This window comes from Chiloscyllium plagiosum, chromosome 22, assembly GCF_004010195.1.
Source record: "Chiloscyllium plagiosum isolate BGI_BamShark_2017 chromosome 22, ASM401019v2, whole genome shotgun sequence".
NCBI classification, from domain to species: domain Eukaryota; kingdom Metazoa; phylum Chordata; class Chondrichthyes; order Orectolobiformes; family Hemiscylliidae; genus Chiloscyllium; species Chiloscyllium plagiosum.
Window position 1 is genome coordinate 27,117,077 of NC_057731.1, and position 18,391 is coordinate 27,135,467.

At 41.6% G+C, this 18,391-nt stretch overlaps 1 protein-coding gene across 5 annotated transcripts in view; it reads left to right on the forward strand.

Moving 5' to 3' along the window:
- The window catches only part of LOC122561142 (disintegrin and metalloproteinase domain-containing protein 12), a 344,810-nt gene that overhangs the window by 206,205 nt on the left and 120,214 nt on the right, over positions 1 to 18,391 (forward strand). For all 5 annotated transcript variants that reach the window (XM_043712616.1, XM_043712619.1, XM_043712618.1 and 2 more), the window contains one exon: positions 3,863 to 3,939. In XM_043712616.1, coding sequence (XP_043568551.1) covers positions 3,863 to 3,939 — 77 coding nt within the window. The remainder of the gene's footprint in view (positions 1 to 3,862; positions 3,940 to 18,391) is intronic.

Genomic DNA, 18,391 nt, shown 5'->3' on the forward strand with positions numbered 1-18,391 from the left:
GTGGTGAATATGGAAGTATCCCTTGGGGCCTTGGAGGGAAGTAAGGGGGGAGGTGTGGGTGCAAGTTTTGCATTTCTTGCGGTTGTAGGGGAAGGTGCCGGGAGTGGAGATTGGGTTGGTGGGGGGTGTGGACCTGACGAGGGAGTCACGGAGGGAGTGGTCTTTTCGGAACACTGATAGGGGAGGGGAGGGAAATATATCCCTGGTGGTGGGGTCCAGGTGACTTCCAGGATATCGTAATATTCCTCGGAAGTGTGGAGCAGTGCTTGTACAGAGCAAATTATAACTCCTACAGATTATCTTTGATATCTTAATGAATTTAATGGAATCTTGCTTGTAATTTTGTATTGCTGTAGCAGTCACTATGAGGTTTGACAAATTAAAATGTTGGTTATGCACCACGATTCTTTTACCTGAAATATCTTTTTATGTTTAACTTCAATAGCCTACAATACGAGTTAAATGTATGTATTCAAGGAATAATTCAGTTGAATTTTCAACCTATTTACCATCAAGCTGGACTACATATAGTTCCACCAATAAAGCACTGAACACAGAGCATGGAAGTTACACTGAGGGCCAGCCCTTCTATTCTTGCTTCTGTCTCCTGGTCCCCCGTAAGATTTAAATTACCTGAGAGCTCGGATATCTCTCTGTCTTTTGAACAAGCAAACAAAACATCCAATATAAACAGAAGACTTCACCAATTATTATTGCTATAGCACACACATTGGTAAGGAAATATGAATGTGCAAACATTATAATAAGTGATATGTCTACAAATATTTACCAGTTTATAGATACTTATTTTCCTAATTTACATGTCCAGAGTTATCATTACACATCTCTGGAGCAGGTCAGACATGAATCCAAGCCACCTGGCTAAGAGGTAGAACACTGCCAATGTGTCACAAGAGCCCTAGTTTACTCATTTATACATTTATATTTTCTCTTAACTTTTCAATAAGCATAGTTTCTAAATCCGAATTATTATATTTTATCTGTATTCCATTAATATAATTGCATAAATTACATTCCAAATCATAAAACTATTATCATAATATTTCTTAAGTAAGAAAATAATGATGGTTAGCTTCTACTGAACTGGGCGAAAGAGCTGAATGGTTACGTTAATATAGAGAAAAGAGGTGGGATTGAAATCATTGACTCAGTAATTGTATTTGAGCCGATGTGTGCGTTTGCAGAAACATAAAGAGAGGTCAAACAGTCTTTCACTAATGTCTTTTGTGAGAGAGAGGACTCCTTAAGTGGACTATCATTTCAATAGATGAATTTCCTTATTGTACAAAGAGTTTTAACTTAGAATCAGTAACAGTCACCTAAGAAATTTGTCCTTCTTGGGTTATGTCTGCCAGAAGCTTTAGGATGAAGGAATTAAAGTAAAGTTTCCATAATCTTACTAGACCATAGGGCTGGTCTCTCAATAGACAGAGACAACTGGTTGTAGTTTAATCTGAGGTGAGACAAGAGGTTGAGAAGGTGAGTCCTTCATGATAACAGCAGCCAGTGCAGGAATTGAACCCACACTGTTGATGTCACTCTGCATTATCCAGCCAACTGAACTAACTGACCCCGATGAAGAAAATATTGACTTGCTGAACATAAAAGTAAATTCATGATGAGCTCAAATGAATCTTTGATCTTGTTTGTAACCCGTAACCTCTCCCTTCTAATGCTGCTGCCAGTTCTCGGGTTGTCTCCTTCTCCCCAGCTGAGACTGCCCCCAATTGTTTAGCTCCCTTCAGCGTGTGAAAAGTATGAGCTGCACTCTTTGGTCAGGACATTCTTCTCCCTAAAGGTGGGTGAGAAAGAGTAAATGACCATTGGGAGATATCTGCCTCATTCCGGCCATCACAACAATTACATTTAGGGTGGAAGGTCCATCGTCAAGCTTCCTAACTCACCTGCGATCTGCTTACCTGCCTTCCCAGAGAAAATTGGCTGTCTTTTAGATTAGATTAGATTAGATTAGATTACATTACAGTGTGGAAACAGGCCCTTCGGCCCAACAAGTCCACACCGACCCGCCGAAGCGCAACCCACCCATACCCCTACATTTACCCCTTACCTAACACTACGGGCAATTTAGCATGGCCAATTCACCTGACCTGCACATCTTTGGATGGAAACCTTGGGAGGAAACCGGAGCACCCGGAGGAAACCCACGCAGACACGGGAAGAACATGCAAACTCCACACAGTCAGTCGCCTGAGGCGGGAATTGAACCCGGGTCTCAGGCGCTGTGAGGCAGCAGTGCTAACCACTGTGCCACCGTGCCGCCCAATCGTCCTGACTGGGAAAATGGGACCACTTATCTGCTGTGTTTGAGTAGAGCTCTCAATTTGCCCCCAACCTGGGGAGTAATCAGGGGAACGGATGGGTAGCAGGAGATTGGCCTTTGTGAACTATCCACTTCCACTTGTCTCTATTCCCCAACTCCACCCCCCCAACCCCCCCAATCCTGTTCACCCCATGACCCTACCCTGTGATTTCCCCTGCACACACTCCCCCAGTAAAAAACAAAAATCTTTCACTGGTTGGACCTCTGTACAGCTGGCAGTCTGGACCTTCCCTCGGTCACTGGGAGAAAGAAATGCTTGAGTAACATTAATAAGATCAAGGATTCATTTCAGCTCAAATTTGTTCTTGTGTTCAGTGAGTCTACGTATCCTTCAGCCCAACACTTCTGGCAGAGGTAACTCAGCAAAGGTGTTGCCCTAATGCAACAGCAGCATGGGATATCTTTACTGTAGCACTGGTTTGATAAGACACCCTTCCACTCACCACAAATATCAATCCTTTTAATGATCATCCCTGATAATCAGGGGATCCCCCACATTCCATACCACCTCCATGAAAAATCACACCTACTTAGAGAAGGGGGCTGACATCTATGAAAATTATCATGAGTGTTTAGCTGTTCACCCTAGCGATAGAGTTGGCAAGGATAGGAGTACTGTAAACAGGCAAGCTACATGTGCCACTGGCCTACACCTGTAAAAGAGCCAGGAAATGGGAATAAGAGTCGAAACCCTGCAAATCCTGTCAACCATTTCTAAAGAATTCTCAAGTCGATTTGGCTCAACAGAAATCCAGACCGATATCTCTCACCTTCCCTTTAGTTGTACATATGTATCAGGTCTGTACTTTTGTCTAAATGGGAAATCTTTTACAGACCGCTTATAATTGTGTTGGATGGAAACATTATAATGTCTGATTGTTGCCAGAGTGTTGAGTAGAATCAATGAAAGGTTACATTTCAATGATCAGTTTTCAGCAGGTTTTCAAGAGTGTTCCTTGTAAGGAAAAGGGAAATTCCTGTTTAATTTAACTTGTTGCAAATTAACTCCTGGCAAACAAGCTGCTTCCAACATGTGGTATTTCTGTTCTGGATGGCACAGGATTCATTTTTCTCTTTAACAAATTAGTGCATGGAAGATGTCAGTTAATTTTTATTAAAATGCTTTAGTGATTAAAATAAATTACTGTTCCTACAGCCCTGTGAAAGCTGGTCTAACAGAGGCCCAACAATCAAACTTATGACTTTAAAACTAACAACAAATACAGAACACTTCTTCTTTACTGAAGATCTTAGATTCTTTTGGGGAATATATTTTGTCCAGTGAGTTAAGATAAACATTGAAGAATGTATTTAAAATTGTTATAACCAAAGGATCCTATTTAGTCAAGCAGCAACTCATTCATATAGAAATTCTTCTGTACCAATATTTTCACGTTTTTAATTTAATCATCATTCAATGAATATTATTGTATATTGTAAAAAATTGAAAATTTGCAAGAGAAGAAATATAGTTCATGCTTTACAATATTTTCTTTTAAGGGTCGCTGCTACTACCACGGTCACGTGCAAGGATATTCTCAATCTATTGTCAGCCTCAGCACTTGTTCTGGTCTCAGGTATGAATCAAACCCTTTTCATTTGCAATGCCTATACAGAAATAGGATCATTCTGTTCTGGGTGAATGTGCCAAATTGATCATTATTCACGTTGATTTGCTCCATTTTCTGAAATAAAAATCTGTACCCCAAAGCTTACTTCACAGATAGACGGAGAACAAAAGAGCAGGAAATTGACCGACTCCAAGATATTTTAAGGCGCTGAACTCCTGATTTTCATTCCCTCTGAACAGCGCTGCCTGATTATCATGTTATGCCTCACCAAAATCATGCAGATGAAAATTGGAATTTATTGAACTGGGAATTAATGAGGCCATTCATCCCAACATTTAAGGTTTTGTCTTTAAAAAGCTTGTTTCTTATTATGCCTTTTATTTCATATGGTTTTATCTTTCACTGAGAATATCAATCCGATTTCAGAATGTGATTAGTTTTTGAAGTTACAACTAGTTGAAAAGGACCTGAAGTTTTTTATATATAAAATGCCCTTAAATGTGACAACGTTGTACTTCTTATAACCGGAGCTGCCAAGCCAGGTTCTTTAATACAATTGCTCTGAAGGAAACCTGCAATTCATGTACATAGTAATAGAACTTTTATTTGGTGCCTGTGTTACAAGCTTTATGTTTTTGATCCGTGCACCTGAAGTAAGATTTAGAGCCATTGAGTTGGTCTCTGGGCACCAGTCTCTGGGTGGAGTCCCTCTACCATTTCTGACAGCAGGGGAAAAAGGACAGGTAAGAATCACAAAGGAGGAAGACCTAAACTCAGACTCACTGTCCAGTTTGATGGTCCCAAGGTCTTAACCCAATATGAGAGAGATTTATCAGGGACCCCAGTGCTGCTCAGGCCTGGGCCCCTGGCCCTGTTATCACCTGGTCCTGACCAAAGAACATTAGCTCCCACTCCTGGTCTGAGCACAGTGACCCCTACCCCCAACCAGAGAACAGTGTCTCCTGCCCCAACACAAGCACACTGGCCCTCACCCCTGCCTCAAACACAGTGTGCCCCATTCCCTGACCCAAGCACAATGGACCAACACCTTGACTTGAGCACAGCGCACCCACTGGCCAAACCTAACACAATGGCTCCGCACTCTGACCCCTAGCACACAGTCTCCCTCTCTAGTTGATAACTCAGCTATTGGGCCCTGACACGTTCCCCTCATCTGTGCCTTCACCCACAATGTGAGAGTCAGGAATTTTTGACATATATGTACTCATTTGTCAGGTGAATAATGTTCATTTAAGCACCATGTCCTTGAGAATTTCAAATCCCTATTTTTAAACGTGAAACAAGCTGAAGCCGTCAGTGAGAGCTTAGAAAATCTTCTGATTATGCATTTTCAATTAGGCTCTTTGTTAATAATTTCCCAAGGAATTAATGATGAGTATTTTGCATTAGTGTTTACTGTGGAGAAGGAAATGGAAGATATGGCATGTGGGGAAATGGATGGTGACATCTTGAAAAATGTTACAGAGGAGAAAGTGCTGGATGTCTTGAAAAGCATAAAAGTTGATAAATCCCCAGGATTTGGGGCGGCACGGTGGCACAGTGGTTAGCACTGTTGCCTCATAGCGCCAGAGACCCGGGTTCAATTCACGTCTCAGGCGACTGACTGTGTGAAGTTTGCAATTTCTCCCCGTGTCTGCGTGGGTTTCCTCCGGATGCTCCGGTTTCCTCCCACAGTCCAAAAATGTACAGGTCAGGTGAATTGGCCATGCTAAATTGCCCGTAGTTTTAGGTGCAGGGGTAAATGTAGGGGAATGGGTCTGGGTGGGTTGCGCTTCGGAGGGTCGGTGTAGACTTGTTGGGCCGAAGGGCCTGTTTCCACACTGTAAGTAATCTAATCTGATCAGGTGTACCTGAGAACTCTGTGGGAAGCTAGAGAAGTGATTGCTGGGCCCTTTGCTGAGATATTTGTATCATTGACAGTCACAGATGAGGTGGCACAAGACTGGAGGTTGGCTAATGTGGTGCCACTATTTAAGAAAGGTGGTAAGGAAAAGCCAGTGAACTACAGACCAGTGAGCCTGATATCGGTTGTGGAAAAGTTGTTGGAGGGAATCCTGAGAGACAGGATTTACATGTATTTGGAAATGCAAGGACTGATTAGAGATAGTGAGCATGGCTTTGTCCATGGGAAATCATGTCTCACGAACTTGATTGAGTTTTTGAAGAAGTAACAAAGAGGATTGATGAGGACAGATCGGTGTATGTGATCTATATGGACTTCAGTAAGACGTTTGACAAGGTTCCTCATGGGAGACTGATTAGCAATGTTATATTTCACTGAATACAAGGAGAACCAGCCACTTGGATACAAAACTGACTCAAAGGTAGAAGACAAAGGGTGATGGTGGAGGGTTGCTTTTCTGACTGGATGTCTGTGATCAGTGGCGTGCTGCAAGGATCGGTGTGGGGCAACTGCTCTTCATCATTTATATAAATATATTGGATGTGAACATAGGAGGTATAGTTAGTAAGTTTGCAGATGACACCAAAATTGAAGGTGTAGTGAACAGTGAAGAAGATTATCTCAGAGTACAATGGGATTTTGATCAGATGGGCCAATGGGCTGAGGAGTGGCAGATGGAGTTTAATTTAGATAAATGTGAGGTTCTGCATTTTGGAAATGCAAATCTTAGCAGGACTTATACAGTTAATGGTAAGGTCCTGGGACGTGTTGCTGAACAAAGAGACTTTGGTTCATAGCTCCTTGAAAGTAGAGTTGCAGGTAGATAGGATAGTGAAGAAAACGTTTGGTATGCTTTTCTTTATTTGTCAGAGTATTGAGTACAGGAGTTGGGAGGTCATGTTGCAGCTGTACAGAACATTGGTAAGGCCACGTTTGGAATATTGCATGCAATTCTGGTCTCCTTCCTATTGGAAGGATGTTGTGAAACTTGGAAGGGTTCAGAAAAGATTGACAAGGATGTTGCCAGATTTGGAGGATTTGAGCTATAGGGAGAGAGTGAATAGACTGGGGCTGCTTTCCCTGGACCATCGGAGGCTGATAGGTGACCTTATAGAGGTTTATAAAATCATGAGGGGTGTGGATAGGATAAGCATAAAAGGTCTTTTCCCTGGGGTGGGGGAGTCAAGAACTAGAGGGCATAGGTTTAGGGTGAGAGGGGAAAGATATAAAAGGGTTCTAAGGGGCAAATTTTTCACGCAGAGGGTGGTGCATGTATGGAATGAGCTGCCAGAGGAAGTGGGGAAGGATGGTACAATTATAGCATTTAAAAGGTATCTGGATGGCTATATTAATAGAAAGGGATTAGAGAGATATGGGCCAAGTGCTGGCAAATGGGACTAGATTAGGTTGGAATACCTGGTTAGTATGGACGAGTTGGACCAAAGGGTCTATTTCCATGCTGTACATCTCTATTACAGAATGACTCTATGTTTGACTCATTTTCAAAAGCACGTTATTTTAGTAGGAAGTTCTGAGTTCACAGTTTGATTGCTGGCTTAAATTGAGGGATAAGATGTCTTTAATTTGAGCTCTGAATAGAAGTGTGTAAGTAGGTTTGTCGTAGTTGGGGTATGTTTTTGCAAGAAACAAACTACTTGAGGAATTTAAAGTTTTGAATGCGTTTGTGAATGAGACATTTTTCTTGTTATCAAGTGTGTACGAATATGAGGTGAATTAGATTGTTTGAATCTAGGAAGTTGAAAAATGTGCACTAGAAAAGGCACAGCAGGTCAGCCTGCATCTGAGGAGCAAGAGAGTTGATGCATCTGCCTGAAACATTGACTGTCCTGCTCCTTCGATGCTGTCTGAACTGCTGTGCCTTTTCTAGCACCACACTTTTCATCTCTGACTCTCCAGCATCTGCAGTCCTCACTTTCTCCTGAATATAGGAGATGGATTGGGAGTATGAGGGAGCAGGGTTCGGTTAGGAGACATAAATTGACACGAAAGTGGCATATTTGGATGGGAAAGGGTTATGAGTTGGAATGGAGGTGGAAGGGGATTTGAGTGGGTAGATGGCATGACTCAGCATGGAGGTGGCATGTTGATTGTGACAGCCCATTAGGGTCTTAGAATATGAGCTAGAGAGCCTAATGGCTTCCAATAACTGGACATAGGCTTAGAGAAAGAGGATAGCCCTTCTAACCAATCCACCTCAACACTCACCCATCCCCAAGACAATCTAGAATCTTACTTTAGGGTTGACGGGCCAGATTTATTCTTGTCCCTGTACCTCCCCGGAGGGAACATTGGGCCTAATGGGGCTCTTTAAAACCAAAGCGAGTGTGCCAACTTGGAACATTTCCCAAGTTGAGAGTGAAAATCTGTCCATAAGTCTTTTATATCTTTTATAGCTCTCACAATAAAATGCAGTCTAAAATTTGCTGACGTTGTAACAAACGGAAACAATTGTGCACAGTTCAGAAGCAGTCTATGCTGCTTTTGCTTTGTTGACTAATGCATGTCACTGAAACATAACTAACATTAGATACAAGAAACATCTGCAAACGATCTATTGCATGACGAAAGCTTGTTTTACATTACCAACCTGCTAAAGATTGAATCGTGTTTTATAGTTTCCCAAAGTAATCTGTTTTCCATCATATTTGTTTCTGACATTCTAAAAGGAAACTAAAAGTTGAGTAGTCCAAAATGTAGAAGTTGGATCCCAATGTTAGAACAAAATAATTAGAAACTTTTTAGGACAAAGCACAACAGTGAGAATAGTGTGCTTCCCTGGGTTTTCTTATGCACTTGTATTTATGCTTCCAGCAATATACTGCATCCACCTGCAGCGAGGTCACAGTTATGATCTGAATAGCCAGTAGAGTGTATTTCAGTACATATATTTCCCTCTGTAGCAAGGTTGTTTAAAACAGGAAATTGAGTTTAGGCATGTTGCATCTCTCTTACAGTGACAAGAACTAGAAGTGATTGTTCAGATTTTCTGCACGAGCATGGTACTTGGGAATGTGAGTTTGCCTCATGTTGGATTTATACAGAATTGGCTGACAACTCCAAGCTATGTCTGGTAACTTAGGGAAAGGGGCTTTCAACTTAGTAGGCATGACTCTGCGGTTATTCAGCCAATTGTGATAAATATTGCATTCTAATAATGAATGCATGCCTTACTTAACTAAGATTATTGTCAGGATGCACAAAATGGGCTGAATTTTCCCAACCCCTGAACAACGAGTCATTCGGGAAAATATGACAAGATCAGAAAAATGAGATTCTCAATGGGGAAAAGAAATCCCATTTTTCATCCAAGTTTTGAACAGTGAGATGAGAATTTTGCTAGTCAGAGTGGCAATAGATCGATTTGCATGCTTTAACATCTCATCATTACCTACTCACTCCTCATTTATATCCAGTTTGTTATCCTCCCACATGGTGGAGAGAAACTAGATAGTGACAGTTCCTGACATGAAACTCGTTGCAGGTACCTGCCAGTTCCTGCAGTCAGTCCTACAGGTCCAGGGCAGTTAGTGTGGCTACTCATGGTAACTCAGTCAGGGGGCTGCACAGTGATCAGCCAAGGGTCTGGTAACTCATTTGTCAGGGTTGTATTTCCAAGTGGGTGAAGGATCATGGTGCCACAGTCAGTCTTGAGCTCTGATTGGTTAAAACCAAAGCAGATTATCAGGAGCCACAGCTGTACCAAGAAGTTGAAGAAGTCAATTTTGAGGATGCAGAGGGATGCAGAGGGAAAATGAATTGTGACAGGTGTAACTCAACACATAAGGATGGGAAACAATGGTGCTTTGGAGAATACGGGGAACTGTGCAAAGGGAATTTCATTAATGGTCACAAGGATACTAGCTGTAATGGGTGCAGAGTAACATTGCTGAGCTGTTGGCCCAGGGCTCAAGGGCAATGTTGGGCAATGATGGCTTAAGTAAAAGACTTGGGTGTGAATGTCTGGGAACATATAGCACATGGCATTGACAAGAGTGCAAGGAAAAAAGAATATATAAATTTGGGACGAGCCCTTTGGTTAGCAGGCTAAGCCTGTAACTCACTCTGCCAAGCATAGACCTGTGTTACCTTCCATCGTCATTTGAATCCCAAAGGTTCAGTGGAAATAAAAATGGATGACACCACATTTGGAGTGGATGGAGCAACTGGTTTCATCTGTCTGAGCACATGGGCTCTACTTGTGAATTGTACAAGACCCTTCATGGGGCAAGATCATTCATACAGCACTTCCACAGCACAGGTTAAAACCTTCTGACATCACCAAACCCTGCAGTGTGTGGAATATAAATCCGGATCTCAAGCAATTATGACCTGTCCACGGTCATTGTAGATTGAAAGTAGTCATCTCTATGATGCACAAATAATCACTGGTGACCTTTAAAATGTCACCTGCTGGCCATATTCCACAGAAACAATCCACGGGCTGCAGAAGGACACAGAGCTGCTTTACTGTTACCTTGAACTGCAAGTATTCACTAACATACTTTTATATCCAATGCTGCATTTCTTGGGTGATTTTGAGGGTGGGGGTCAGGTTTTCATAAATCTACTACACTTAAAGCTCATATTGGGTTTGTTACTGTGGATGATGTTACATATATCAGAATAATGTCCACTATGTTAAATTCCATGTAGGGGTATTCTATTTCCCTCTGACAGATTGCTCCAGGTTCCATTGTATGGAAGACTGCGTAAACTGTCACCTGTGTGATGTGAATGCTGATGGCTCACATTACTAAGAAGCTGTTCTGTTTCTGATATTCCCCACATCGGCTCATTGGAGCCGTGACCGATGGATCCAGCCACAGTACACATTATTATAACTGAGGCCGCGATGCAACAAAGACACTGAGAAATCGAGAAGCAAAAGATGAGCCAGTAAGCTCAGGACCAGGAGCAACCTCCAGTGGTCTACATAAGGAAATTGCAGCTGATAGTCCCCTCTCATTAAAGAGAAGATAACAGGAGGACAAAGTGTATTGTCCTCTATATCGTTTCGCCCAGATGAGGAAGATGCAGTTTTACCACAGGCTGAGGATATCCTGGGGCACCATCAGAACTGTGGCATTTGTTGGAGTGAGCCTCGCTGAATGGTGGGTGGCCATTCTAACGCAGTGGCCATCAAGGCAATTGGTTCCTTTCTGAGGTCTCTCCGTGCTCAATCCACAAAAGTTTCAAGGCCATAATGGGAGTAATTTGTGCCAGATCACACTGCTCCATCTTGTTTCCCCAGAATGAGATCAGTGCTGTGGGCCAGGAAGTAGGCTTTGCCAACATATCTGGCTTCTCACATGGACCAGGCTGCTATATGTATGCACGTTGCCGTGAGAGCACCATCTCAAAGTATGGCAGACATGGTCAATAGAAAGAAATTCTATTCCACCAATATACAAGCCATCTGTGATCATTGGTACCACATCCTAGAAGTCTGCACCAGGTACTCCAGAATGTAACATAATTTTTGAAAACTCTCAGGTTCCTGCTTCATTTCAAGGGCTGGCTGCCTTACACGGATAGTTAATAAGAAGCAAAAGCTACTATCTCTGAACATGGATGATGACTCCATTACTGACCCCCTCACTGAGTATTGACAAGATGCAGCCCATTCTTTAGCAGGGCCATCCTGGAGCAAATGATAGGCCTTCTGAAGATGAAGTTCTAATGGTTTACTTTGTCTGGGGTTTGGGGTACTTTGAAGTACAGATGTGTCACATAATCCCAGCATCCTATTGGAGGAAGCAGAGAGGATGTGATGATGCTGAAAAGCTGGTAGAGTGGCAGTCATCTTCCAAGGAGGAAGATGGAGATGTTGAGCAGGAGAAACATTGCCTTCTGCATGGTAGAGCAGTGCAGAGTCAGGCACAACAAGGCAGACTGGACTTGATTGACGTCCCCTAGGAGAAAATGAGGACTGCAGATGATGGAGATCAGAGATTAGATTAGATTACATTACAGTGTGGAAACAGGCCCTTCGGCCCAACAAGTCCACACCGACCCGCCGAAGCGCAACCCACACCAGACCCCTACGTTTACCCCTTACCTAACACTACGGGAAATTTAGCATGGCCAATTCACCTGAGCTGCACATCTTTGGACTGTGGGAGGAAACCGGAGCACCCGGAGGTGAACCCGGGTCTCTGGTGCTGTGAGACAGCAGTGCTAACCACTGTGCCACCGTGCCGCCCACAAGTCAGGAGTGTGGTGCTTGAAAAGCACAATAGGTCAGGCAGCATCCGAGGAGCAGGAGAATCGATGTTTCGTGAATAAGCCCTTCATCAGGAATGAAAGGCTTATGCCCAAAACGTTGAATCTCTTGCTCCCCGGATGTTGCCTGACCTGCTCTGCTTTTCCAACACCACACTCTCGACCTTTATTGGCGTCCCCTTCCAGTTGATGTTAGTCATCATTCATTGATTGTAAATTTTGTTGTTGCTTGAAAGGCAAGCAACTTCTGAATATTCCCAGGCAAATGCAGATTGTTTTGCTTGTTTTTTTTTTCTTGGCTTTTCATGTTATTCAGTAAATTGTTGTATCAGCAACTATTTGAAGGCCTTCCAACATGTGATGCTCTTACAGTCAACAATGACAAGGTGTTATGCCACACTGGATGCTAAGGGAAAAAAAAATGTATACTCTTTGATGAAAGGCTCATGAAACTCTTTACTGAAGAACAACTTCTGTGAAAACAAATAGTTCTTCAGTCTTCATAATTTCAGACAGAAATAGAGCAAATATTTCAGGTCAGAACTGACAAATGATCATCAACCTGAAATATTGAGCTGAATTCTGTCATGAGTTTAGATGTCCAGCTGTTGTGTGTGAATGTGGGATCCAATTCCCATTATCACAAGGTGTCAGAATCAAAGCAGCATTTTACCAGAGGCATCTGATTAAGAGACCACCATTTGTTTGAAGATGGCAGCCCACCTTTTAGAGCCACTGGTGCAATCAGAGAGCTGACAGCTTAACTGTCTCAGTAGACCCACCATTTTAAGGACAAAATATAGGGGACCATGATGCCACAGTGCCTGAGTCGAGATGGTAACTTTGTTTAATTTTGATGTCAGGATGAGACAGTTAAGCAGACAAGATGCAAGGAAATGGAAAACTTTGAAGATTTTCAAAAAACATATTGCAAAAAATATTTTTTCTCATTGCTATGTGTAGCTAAGTATTATAGTGAGAAAGAACATGTTTGCAATAGCGTAACTTTTGTTTTCCACTGCTTGAGTGGTGATCCTTCTAAATAGATTGTCCATCTGTTGTAAATCCATAAGATGACTATCCCATTGTTTTAAATAAAAGGGGGCTCAGGAGATACATAAGATGCTTGGAAATTTGCTCTGTCGTATCTCTACCTAAACAATGAATAAGAAAATTTACTTCCAATATCTTTTTGATTGGTGAGTGGAACAACTCTTCACCCATAATGACTAAAACCTAGCACATTGAGTTAAGCCAATCATTTTCCCTAATAATTTGAGAAGAAAAGAAAGTAGTTATCTAATTGCACTTTGTAATTTCAAGTGTGTTATGATGTGGTTGAGGGAACTGACTTTGAACAGTAAATGAGTTTAACAGATTGAGGGAGATGAGTTAACGTTGATGGGGGCAGAGTCATTTTTTTCTGTATTCCTTGACGTTCTGTTCTGCTTCTGCTGCAAGGCAACCTCTTGACAATGTCATCAGCATTCATTATTTTTAAAAAACTCAAAATGCGCAGATTGTTTGCAAATTTGAAACCTCGGCTTCAGTCAAACATAGTGCCCAAAGTCTAATCAATATTCAAAACAAAGCAAGGCAATATAAGCACCTAGATATGTAGAGCAAAAACAGGGAATGCACAGCAGATCAATCATCAGTAGTGGAGAGAAGACAGCTAATGTTTCAAACTCGTATCCGTCTTCAGGGCTTAAAAATTAGAGAGAAACATGTTAAATGCAATAGAAAACAAAAAGGAAAAGACAGACAAAGATAGAGAAACCATCTCAGTAAGTGCATCTTTGGTTTCAGTGTAAAACCTCACAGATTTTTCTCCTGTGTTTTCAACCTTTCCCAAAGTCTTAGCTCTTCAAACCTTATTGCTTCAATAATTAATTTAAAATTTATTAACATTCCTTAAATTATTTGTTAAATTTAAAATTCATTCAATTGATATTTCCTTTCTGTGCTTGCTTGTTCTTTTCCTTTCTTTCCTGCTTTCCATATTTCATTATTATCTCTTAGTTCATCTCTTAGTTTTCAGGAAGAAACAACCCCCAGCTCTTGATTGTTCAATCCACAGATTCTGGTGTGAATCATCTGTTTTCCCCTGTTCCCATCTGGGTTACTGAACAGATTTATTTTGTTATAAAGGGGAGGGGAGAGAAACAATAAGATTAGTATTGTTTGAATATGCACTCGTCATCCACGATCGAATGGCAGAGCAGACTCAATGGTACGAATGGCCAATTTGTAATCCTTTATCTCATTTTACCCAATTTCAGAGTGATGTGGAGTAATAATGAAACATCTAGAGCACACCCATACAATACTTCCAGCTGTGCCATCATGACATGTTTGCAGAAAAGAAAGTACCTGTAGGTACCTAAAGGGCTAAGTGATCCCACAACCTAAAATTAAGATCTGTGTCCTGTATTCCTGACCATATGCAATCATAAATAGTGGTGGATAAGTATATAAGAAACGGGAAGTGGAGACTACAATGATGGGGAAGACCACTGAATTGGTGCAAAAGATAGACTGAAGCATTTGCATTCATCTTCAGCCAGAAATTCAAACCAGATGTTCCAACCTTGCCTTCTTCTGATGCTCCCAGTATCACAGATACCAGTTTTCAATCAATTTTATTCAATCCACATGACATCAAGAATACAGGACTCTCCAAATGTTATGGACCTTATTACATTCCAGTTCTGGAGCACAAGATTTCATTATTACTGCATTCCAATAATAGTAATGAAATGCTGTACTCCCAAACTAGTCATGTCCTTATAGGCAAGCTGTTTCAGTACAGGTGATACACAGGCATCTAGCCAACAATAATCCAAGTAATTCCTGTACTCAAAAACAGGAAAAATTCAACTCAGTCAATTACCACCTCACCTGTCTACTCTTCATCATCAGCAAAGTGATGGAAGGTGTCATCAACAGTTCTCTCAAGCAAAATTTACTTCCCAATATCCTGTTCATTGACACTCAATTTGGGTTCTGCCAGGGTCATTCAGCTCCTGATCTCATTACAGCCATTGCCCAAAAATGGGCTTGGGTTGAACCCCAAAAATGAGGTGAGTGACTGCTTTGACATGAAGGCAGCAGTTGACCAAGTATAAAATCAAGGAGTGCAGCAAAACAGGGATCAATGTGAGTCAAGGGAAAAAACCTTCTATTGTTTGAAGTCATACTCAGCTCAAAGGAGGATAGTTCTGGTTGTTGGTAGTCACTTCAGCTCGAGGAGTTCCTTAAGTCTCTCCTAGGGTCAGCATCATCAGCTTCTTCATCACAAGGCCAGAGGTGAGTATGTTCGCTCATGATTGTACAGTGTTCAGCATAATTCACGATTCTTCAGATACTGAAGCCATCTGTGTTCATTAGCCACAAATCATGGGTCCCAGTCAGATTTGGGCTGATAACTGGCAAGTAGCATTCATACCATACAAGTGCCAGGCAATGGCCATCTCCAAAAACAGAGAATCTAACCATCGCACCTTGATATTCAATGGCACAACCATCACTAAATCCCTTATAATAGGGTTACCATGCACCAAAAACTGAACTGGACCAGCCATATAAATATCACAGCTACAAGATTAGGCCAGAGGTTGGGAATTCTGTGGCCAGTAACTCACCATCTATATTTCTGATGCCTGTCCACCATCTACAAGGTCCAGGTCAAGATTGTTAAGGAAAAAATTGCATTTGTCGGGATGATTCTAGCACCAACAACATTCAAGAAGTTAAATACAATCCAGGACCAAGCAATCCATTTGATTGACACCTGTCTATCACTGCCTTCACCACCAACAAACAGTGGCAGCACTCTGTATTATCTACAAGATGCACCGCAGTAGCTCACCAAGCTTCCTATGATACCACCTCCCAAATCTGCAACTTTTACGACTTAAAAGGACATGGGCAGCAGATGCATGGGAACACCCCAAACTGCAAGTTACTCTCCAAGCCACACACCATCCTGGGTCAAAACTATACCGCTGTTCCTTCACTGTCATTAGGGCAATATCCTACAACTCCCTACGAACACGACTGTGGCTATCCCCACACTCCAAGAACTGCAATGGTTCAAGAAGGCACAACACCACTTATTGTAGGGCAGTTAAGGATTGCCAGCAATGCCCACACCCAATCACTGAATTAAACAAATGCATTTATGCATTTTCAACACATAAGCAACTCTGCACTTTACTTTCAAAAGGTGCCTTACCACTCCCAGAGCTGTCCTGGGCTTATCTCTCTATCAGTGTACACAGCTCTCCAAAATAATGATGCACTGAGAACAGACCTACTTGTTACCTGTTCTAATCTGCATATTCTGGGTCCCACACTCCAGGGAGTCCAAAACCCGATCTCACTGTAGGCAGTTGATCATTTATATCGCTAACTGCTTCGGTACCAGGTATGTGTAACTATGGACTGCCCTGAGTCCCATTCTGGCAAAAATGAGATGCTGGATCTGGGGGGGGGGTGAGACTAGGAATTCATGGCTTCATCCAGAATTTTCATCATAGTGGAGATGCTTTCGGTCATTATGAGAATCTGAGTCATTGCATCACACAGACTGGGAAGCTATTTCCACTATTTGTTCAAAAAAGCAGGACAGTGATGAAGTCCAAAAGTCCATAAAAGCATGAGACGTAGGAGCAGAATTAGGCCATTTGGCCTTTCAAGTTTGCTTCTCTATTTTATCATGACTGATGTTTCTCAACCCCATTTTCCGACATTTCACATGTAACCTTTGATCCATTTACTAATCAGAACCTATCCATCTCTGTCTTAAATACACTCAATGACTTGGCCCCCTCAGCCTTCTGTGGCAATGAGTTCCACAGATTCACTACCGTTTGGCTGAAGAAATTCCTCCTCATCTCAGTTCTAAAGGGTTGGCCCTTCAGTCTGAGTCTGTGCCCTCGAGTCCTAGTCTCTCCTATCAGTGGAAACATCTTTTTCACGTCTACTCTATCCAGACTTCTCAATATTCTGTGAGTTCCAATGAGATCCTCCCTCATCCTGCTAAACTCCATCGAGCACAGACCAAGAGTGGGAGAATTAAATAAAATCTAGATAAGGAGTCCAACAGTTTAAGACATGTCACTAACAAAAGAAGTTTGAGAAATGTTCTTATCTGCAGGACAAATCCGGTTTTCCAGTGTTTTTGTCTGTATTACTTTCTCATCACTTTAGTGGTACAAGCAGTCAGAAAGGCTGGGAATTAATCTGTCTCATCAGTTAAGTGACATTTAATTCCTAACATCCAAACATTTAAACCCTATGAATGGGAAAAAAAAATCAATAGATTGCTGCTGCGTTCAAAGAAAATCTCGCTGTGGTGTAATGTCATGGTAAAGAATATTAAAACTATGTATTTAGTGAAATCAAAGGAGGGTTTCATGGTAATGTGAAATTTGAACCAATGTTAACCTGTGACGAGTCTAGGAAAGTACTGACACATGAAATACAAGCAGACAGTTTATGTTGGCACTTTCTTCACTCCTGACCATGGTGCATTACATCAAATCAATTCAAGCTCTCAAATAGTTGGAAAATACAAAAGCTCCTTTATGCTTTATGGTTTCCTGAAATTTGTTGATTTATGGAATTTAATTGGGTACTCACGAAGGATAAATTGCTACAAAATTAGAAAGTGCTGTGGCAAACATTTCAGTCACCACTTAACAAATATTAAGTACTGAACATAGTTTTATTTTAGCCAGCGTGATAATAAGATTAAAAACTGCAGGCTTTGCAGGGTTTCTTCAGTTTAAACTCAAAAAAAAGGGGAAGACTTTATTCCCTGATAATTTGATTGGTATCCATAAGTTCTGGTCATTCTTTCACTGATCTATTTTAGTTTGCTGCATATTCAGAATTTAATATTACAACATAAAAATGTTGTTAAATATTTGTGTGCATAATGAACACACTTAGGAGCAGGAGTACAGTAGGACATTCAGCCCCACTATACTGCTCTGCCATTTAATGTAACCATGCTGATCCAATTGTAGCCTTAGCTCCAGCAATTCCTGCCTATCCCAAGAACTTTAGATTACCATTCTTTAGAGTAGAGAGTTCCGAGGAGTCAAGTCTCACTGAGAGAAAAAAAAACTCCTTCTCATCTCTGTCTTAAATGGAAGATCAATTCTATTTAAACCATGTCCCCGAGTTCTAGTATCTCCCCTAGGACAAACACCTTTCAGCATTCACCCTGTCGAATCCCCTCAGGATGTTATGTGTTTCAATAGATCACCTCTCACTCTTCTG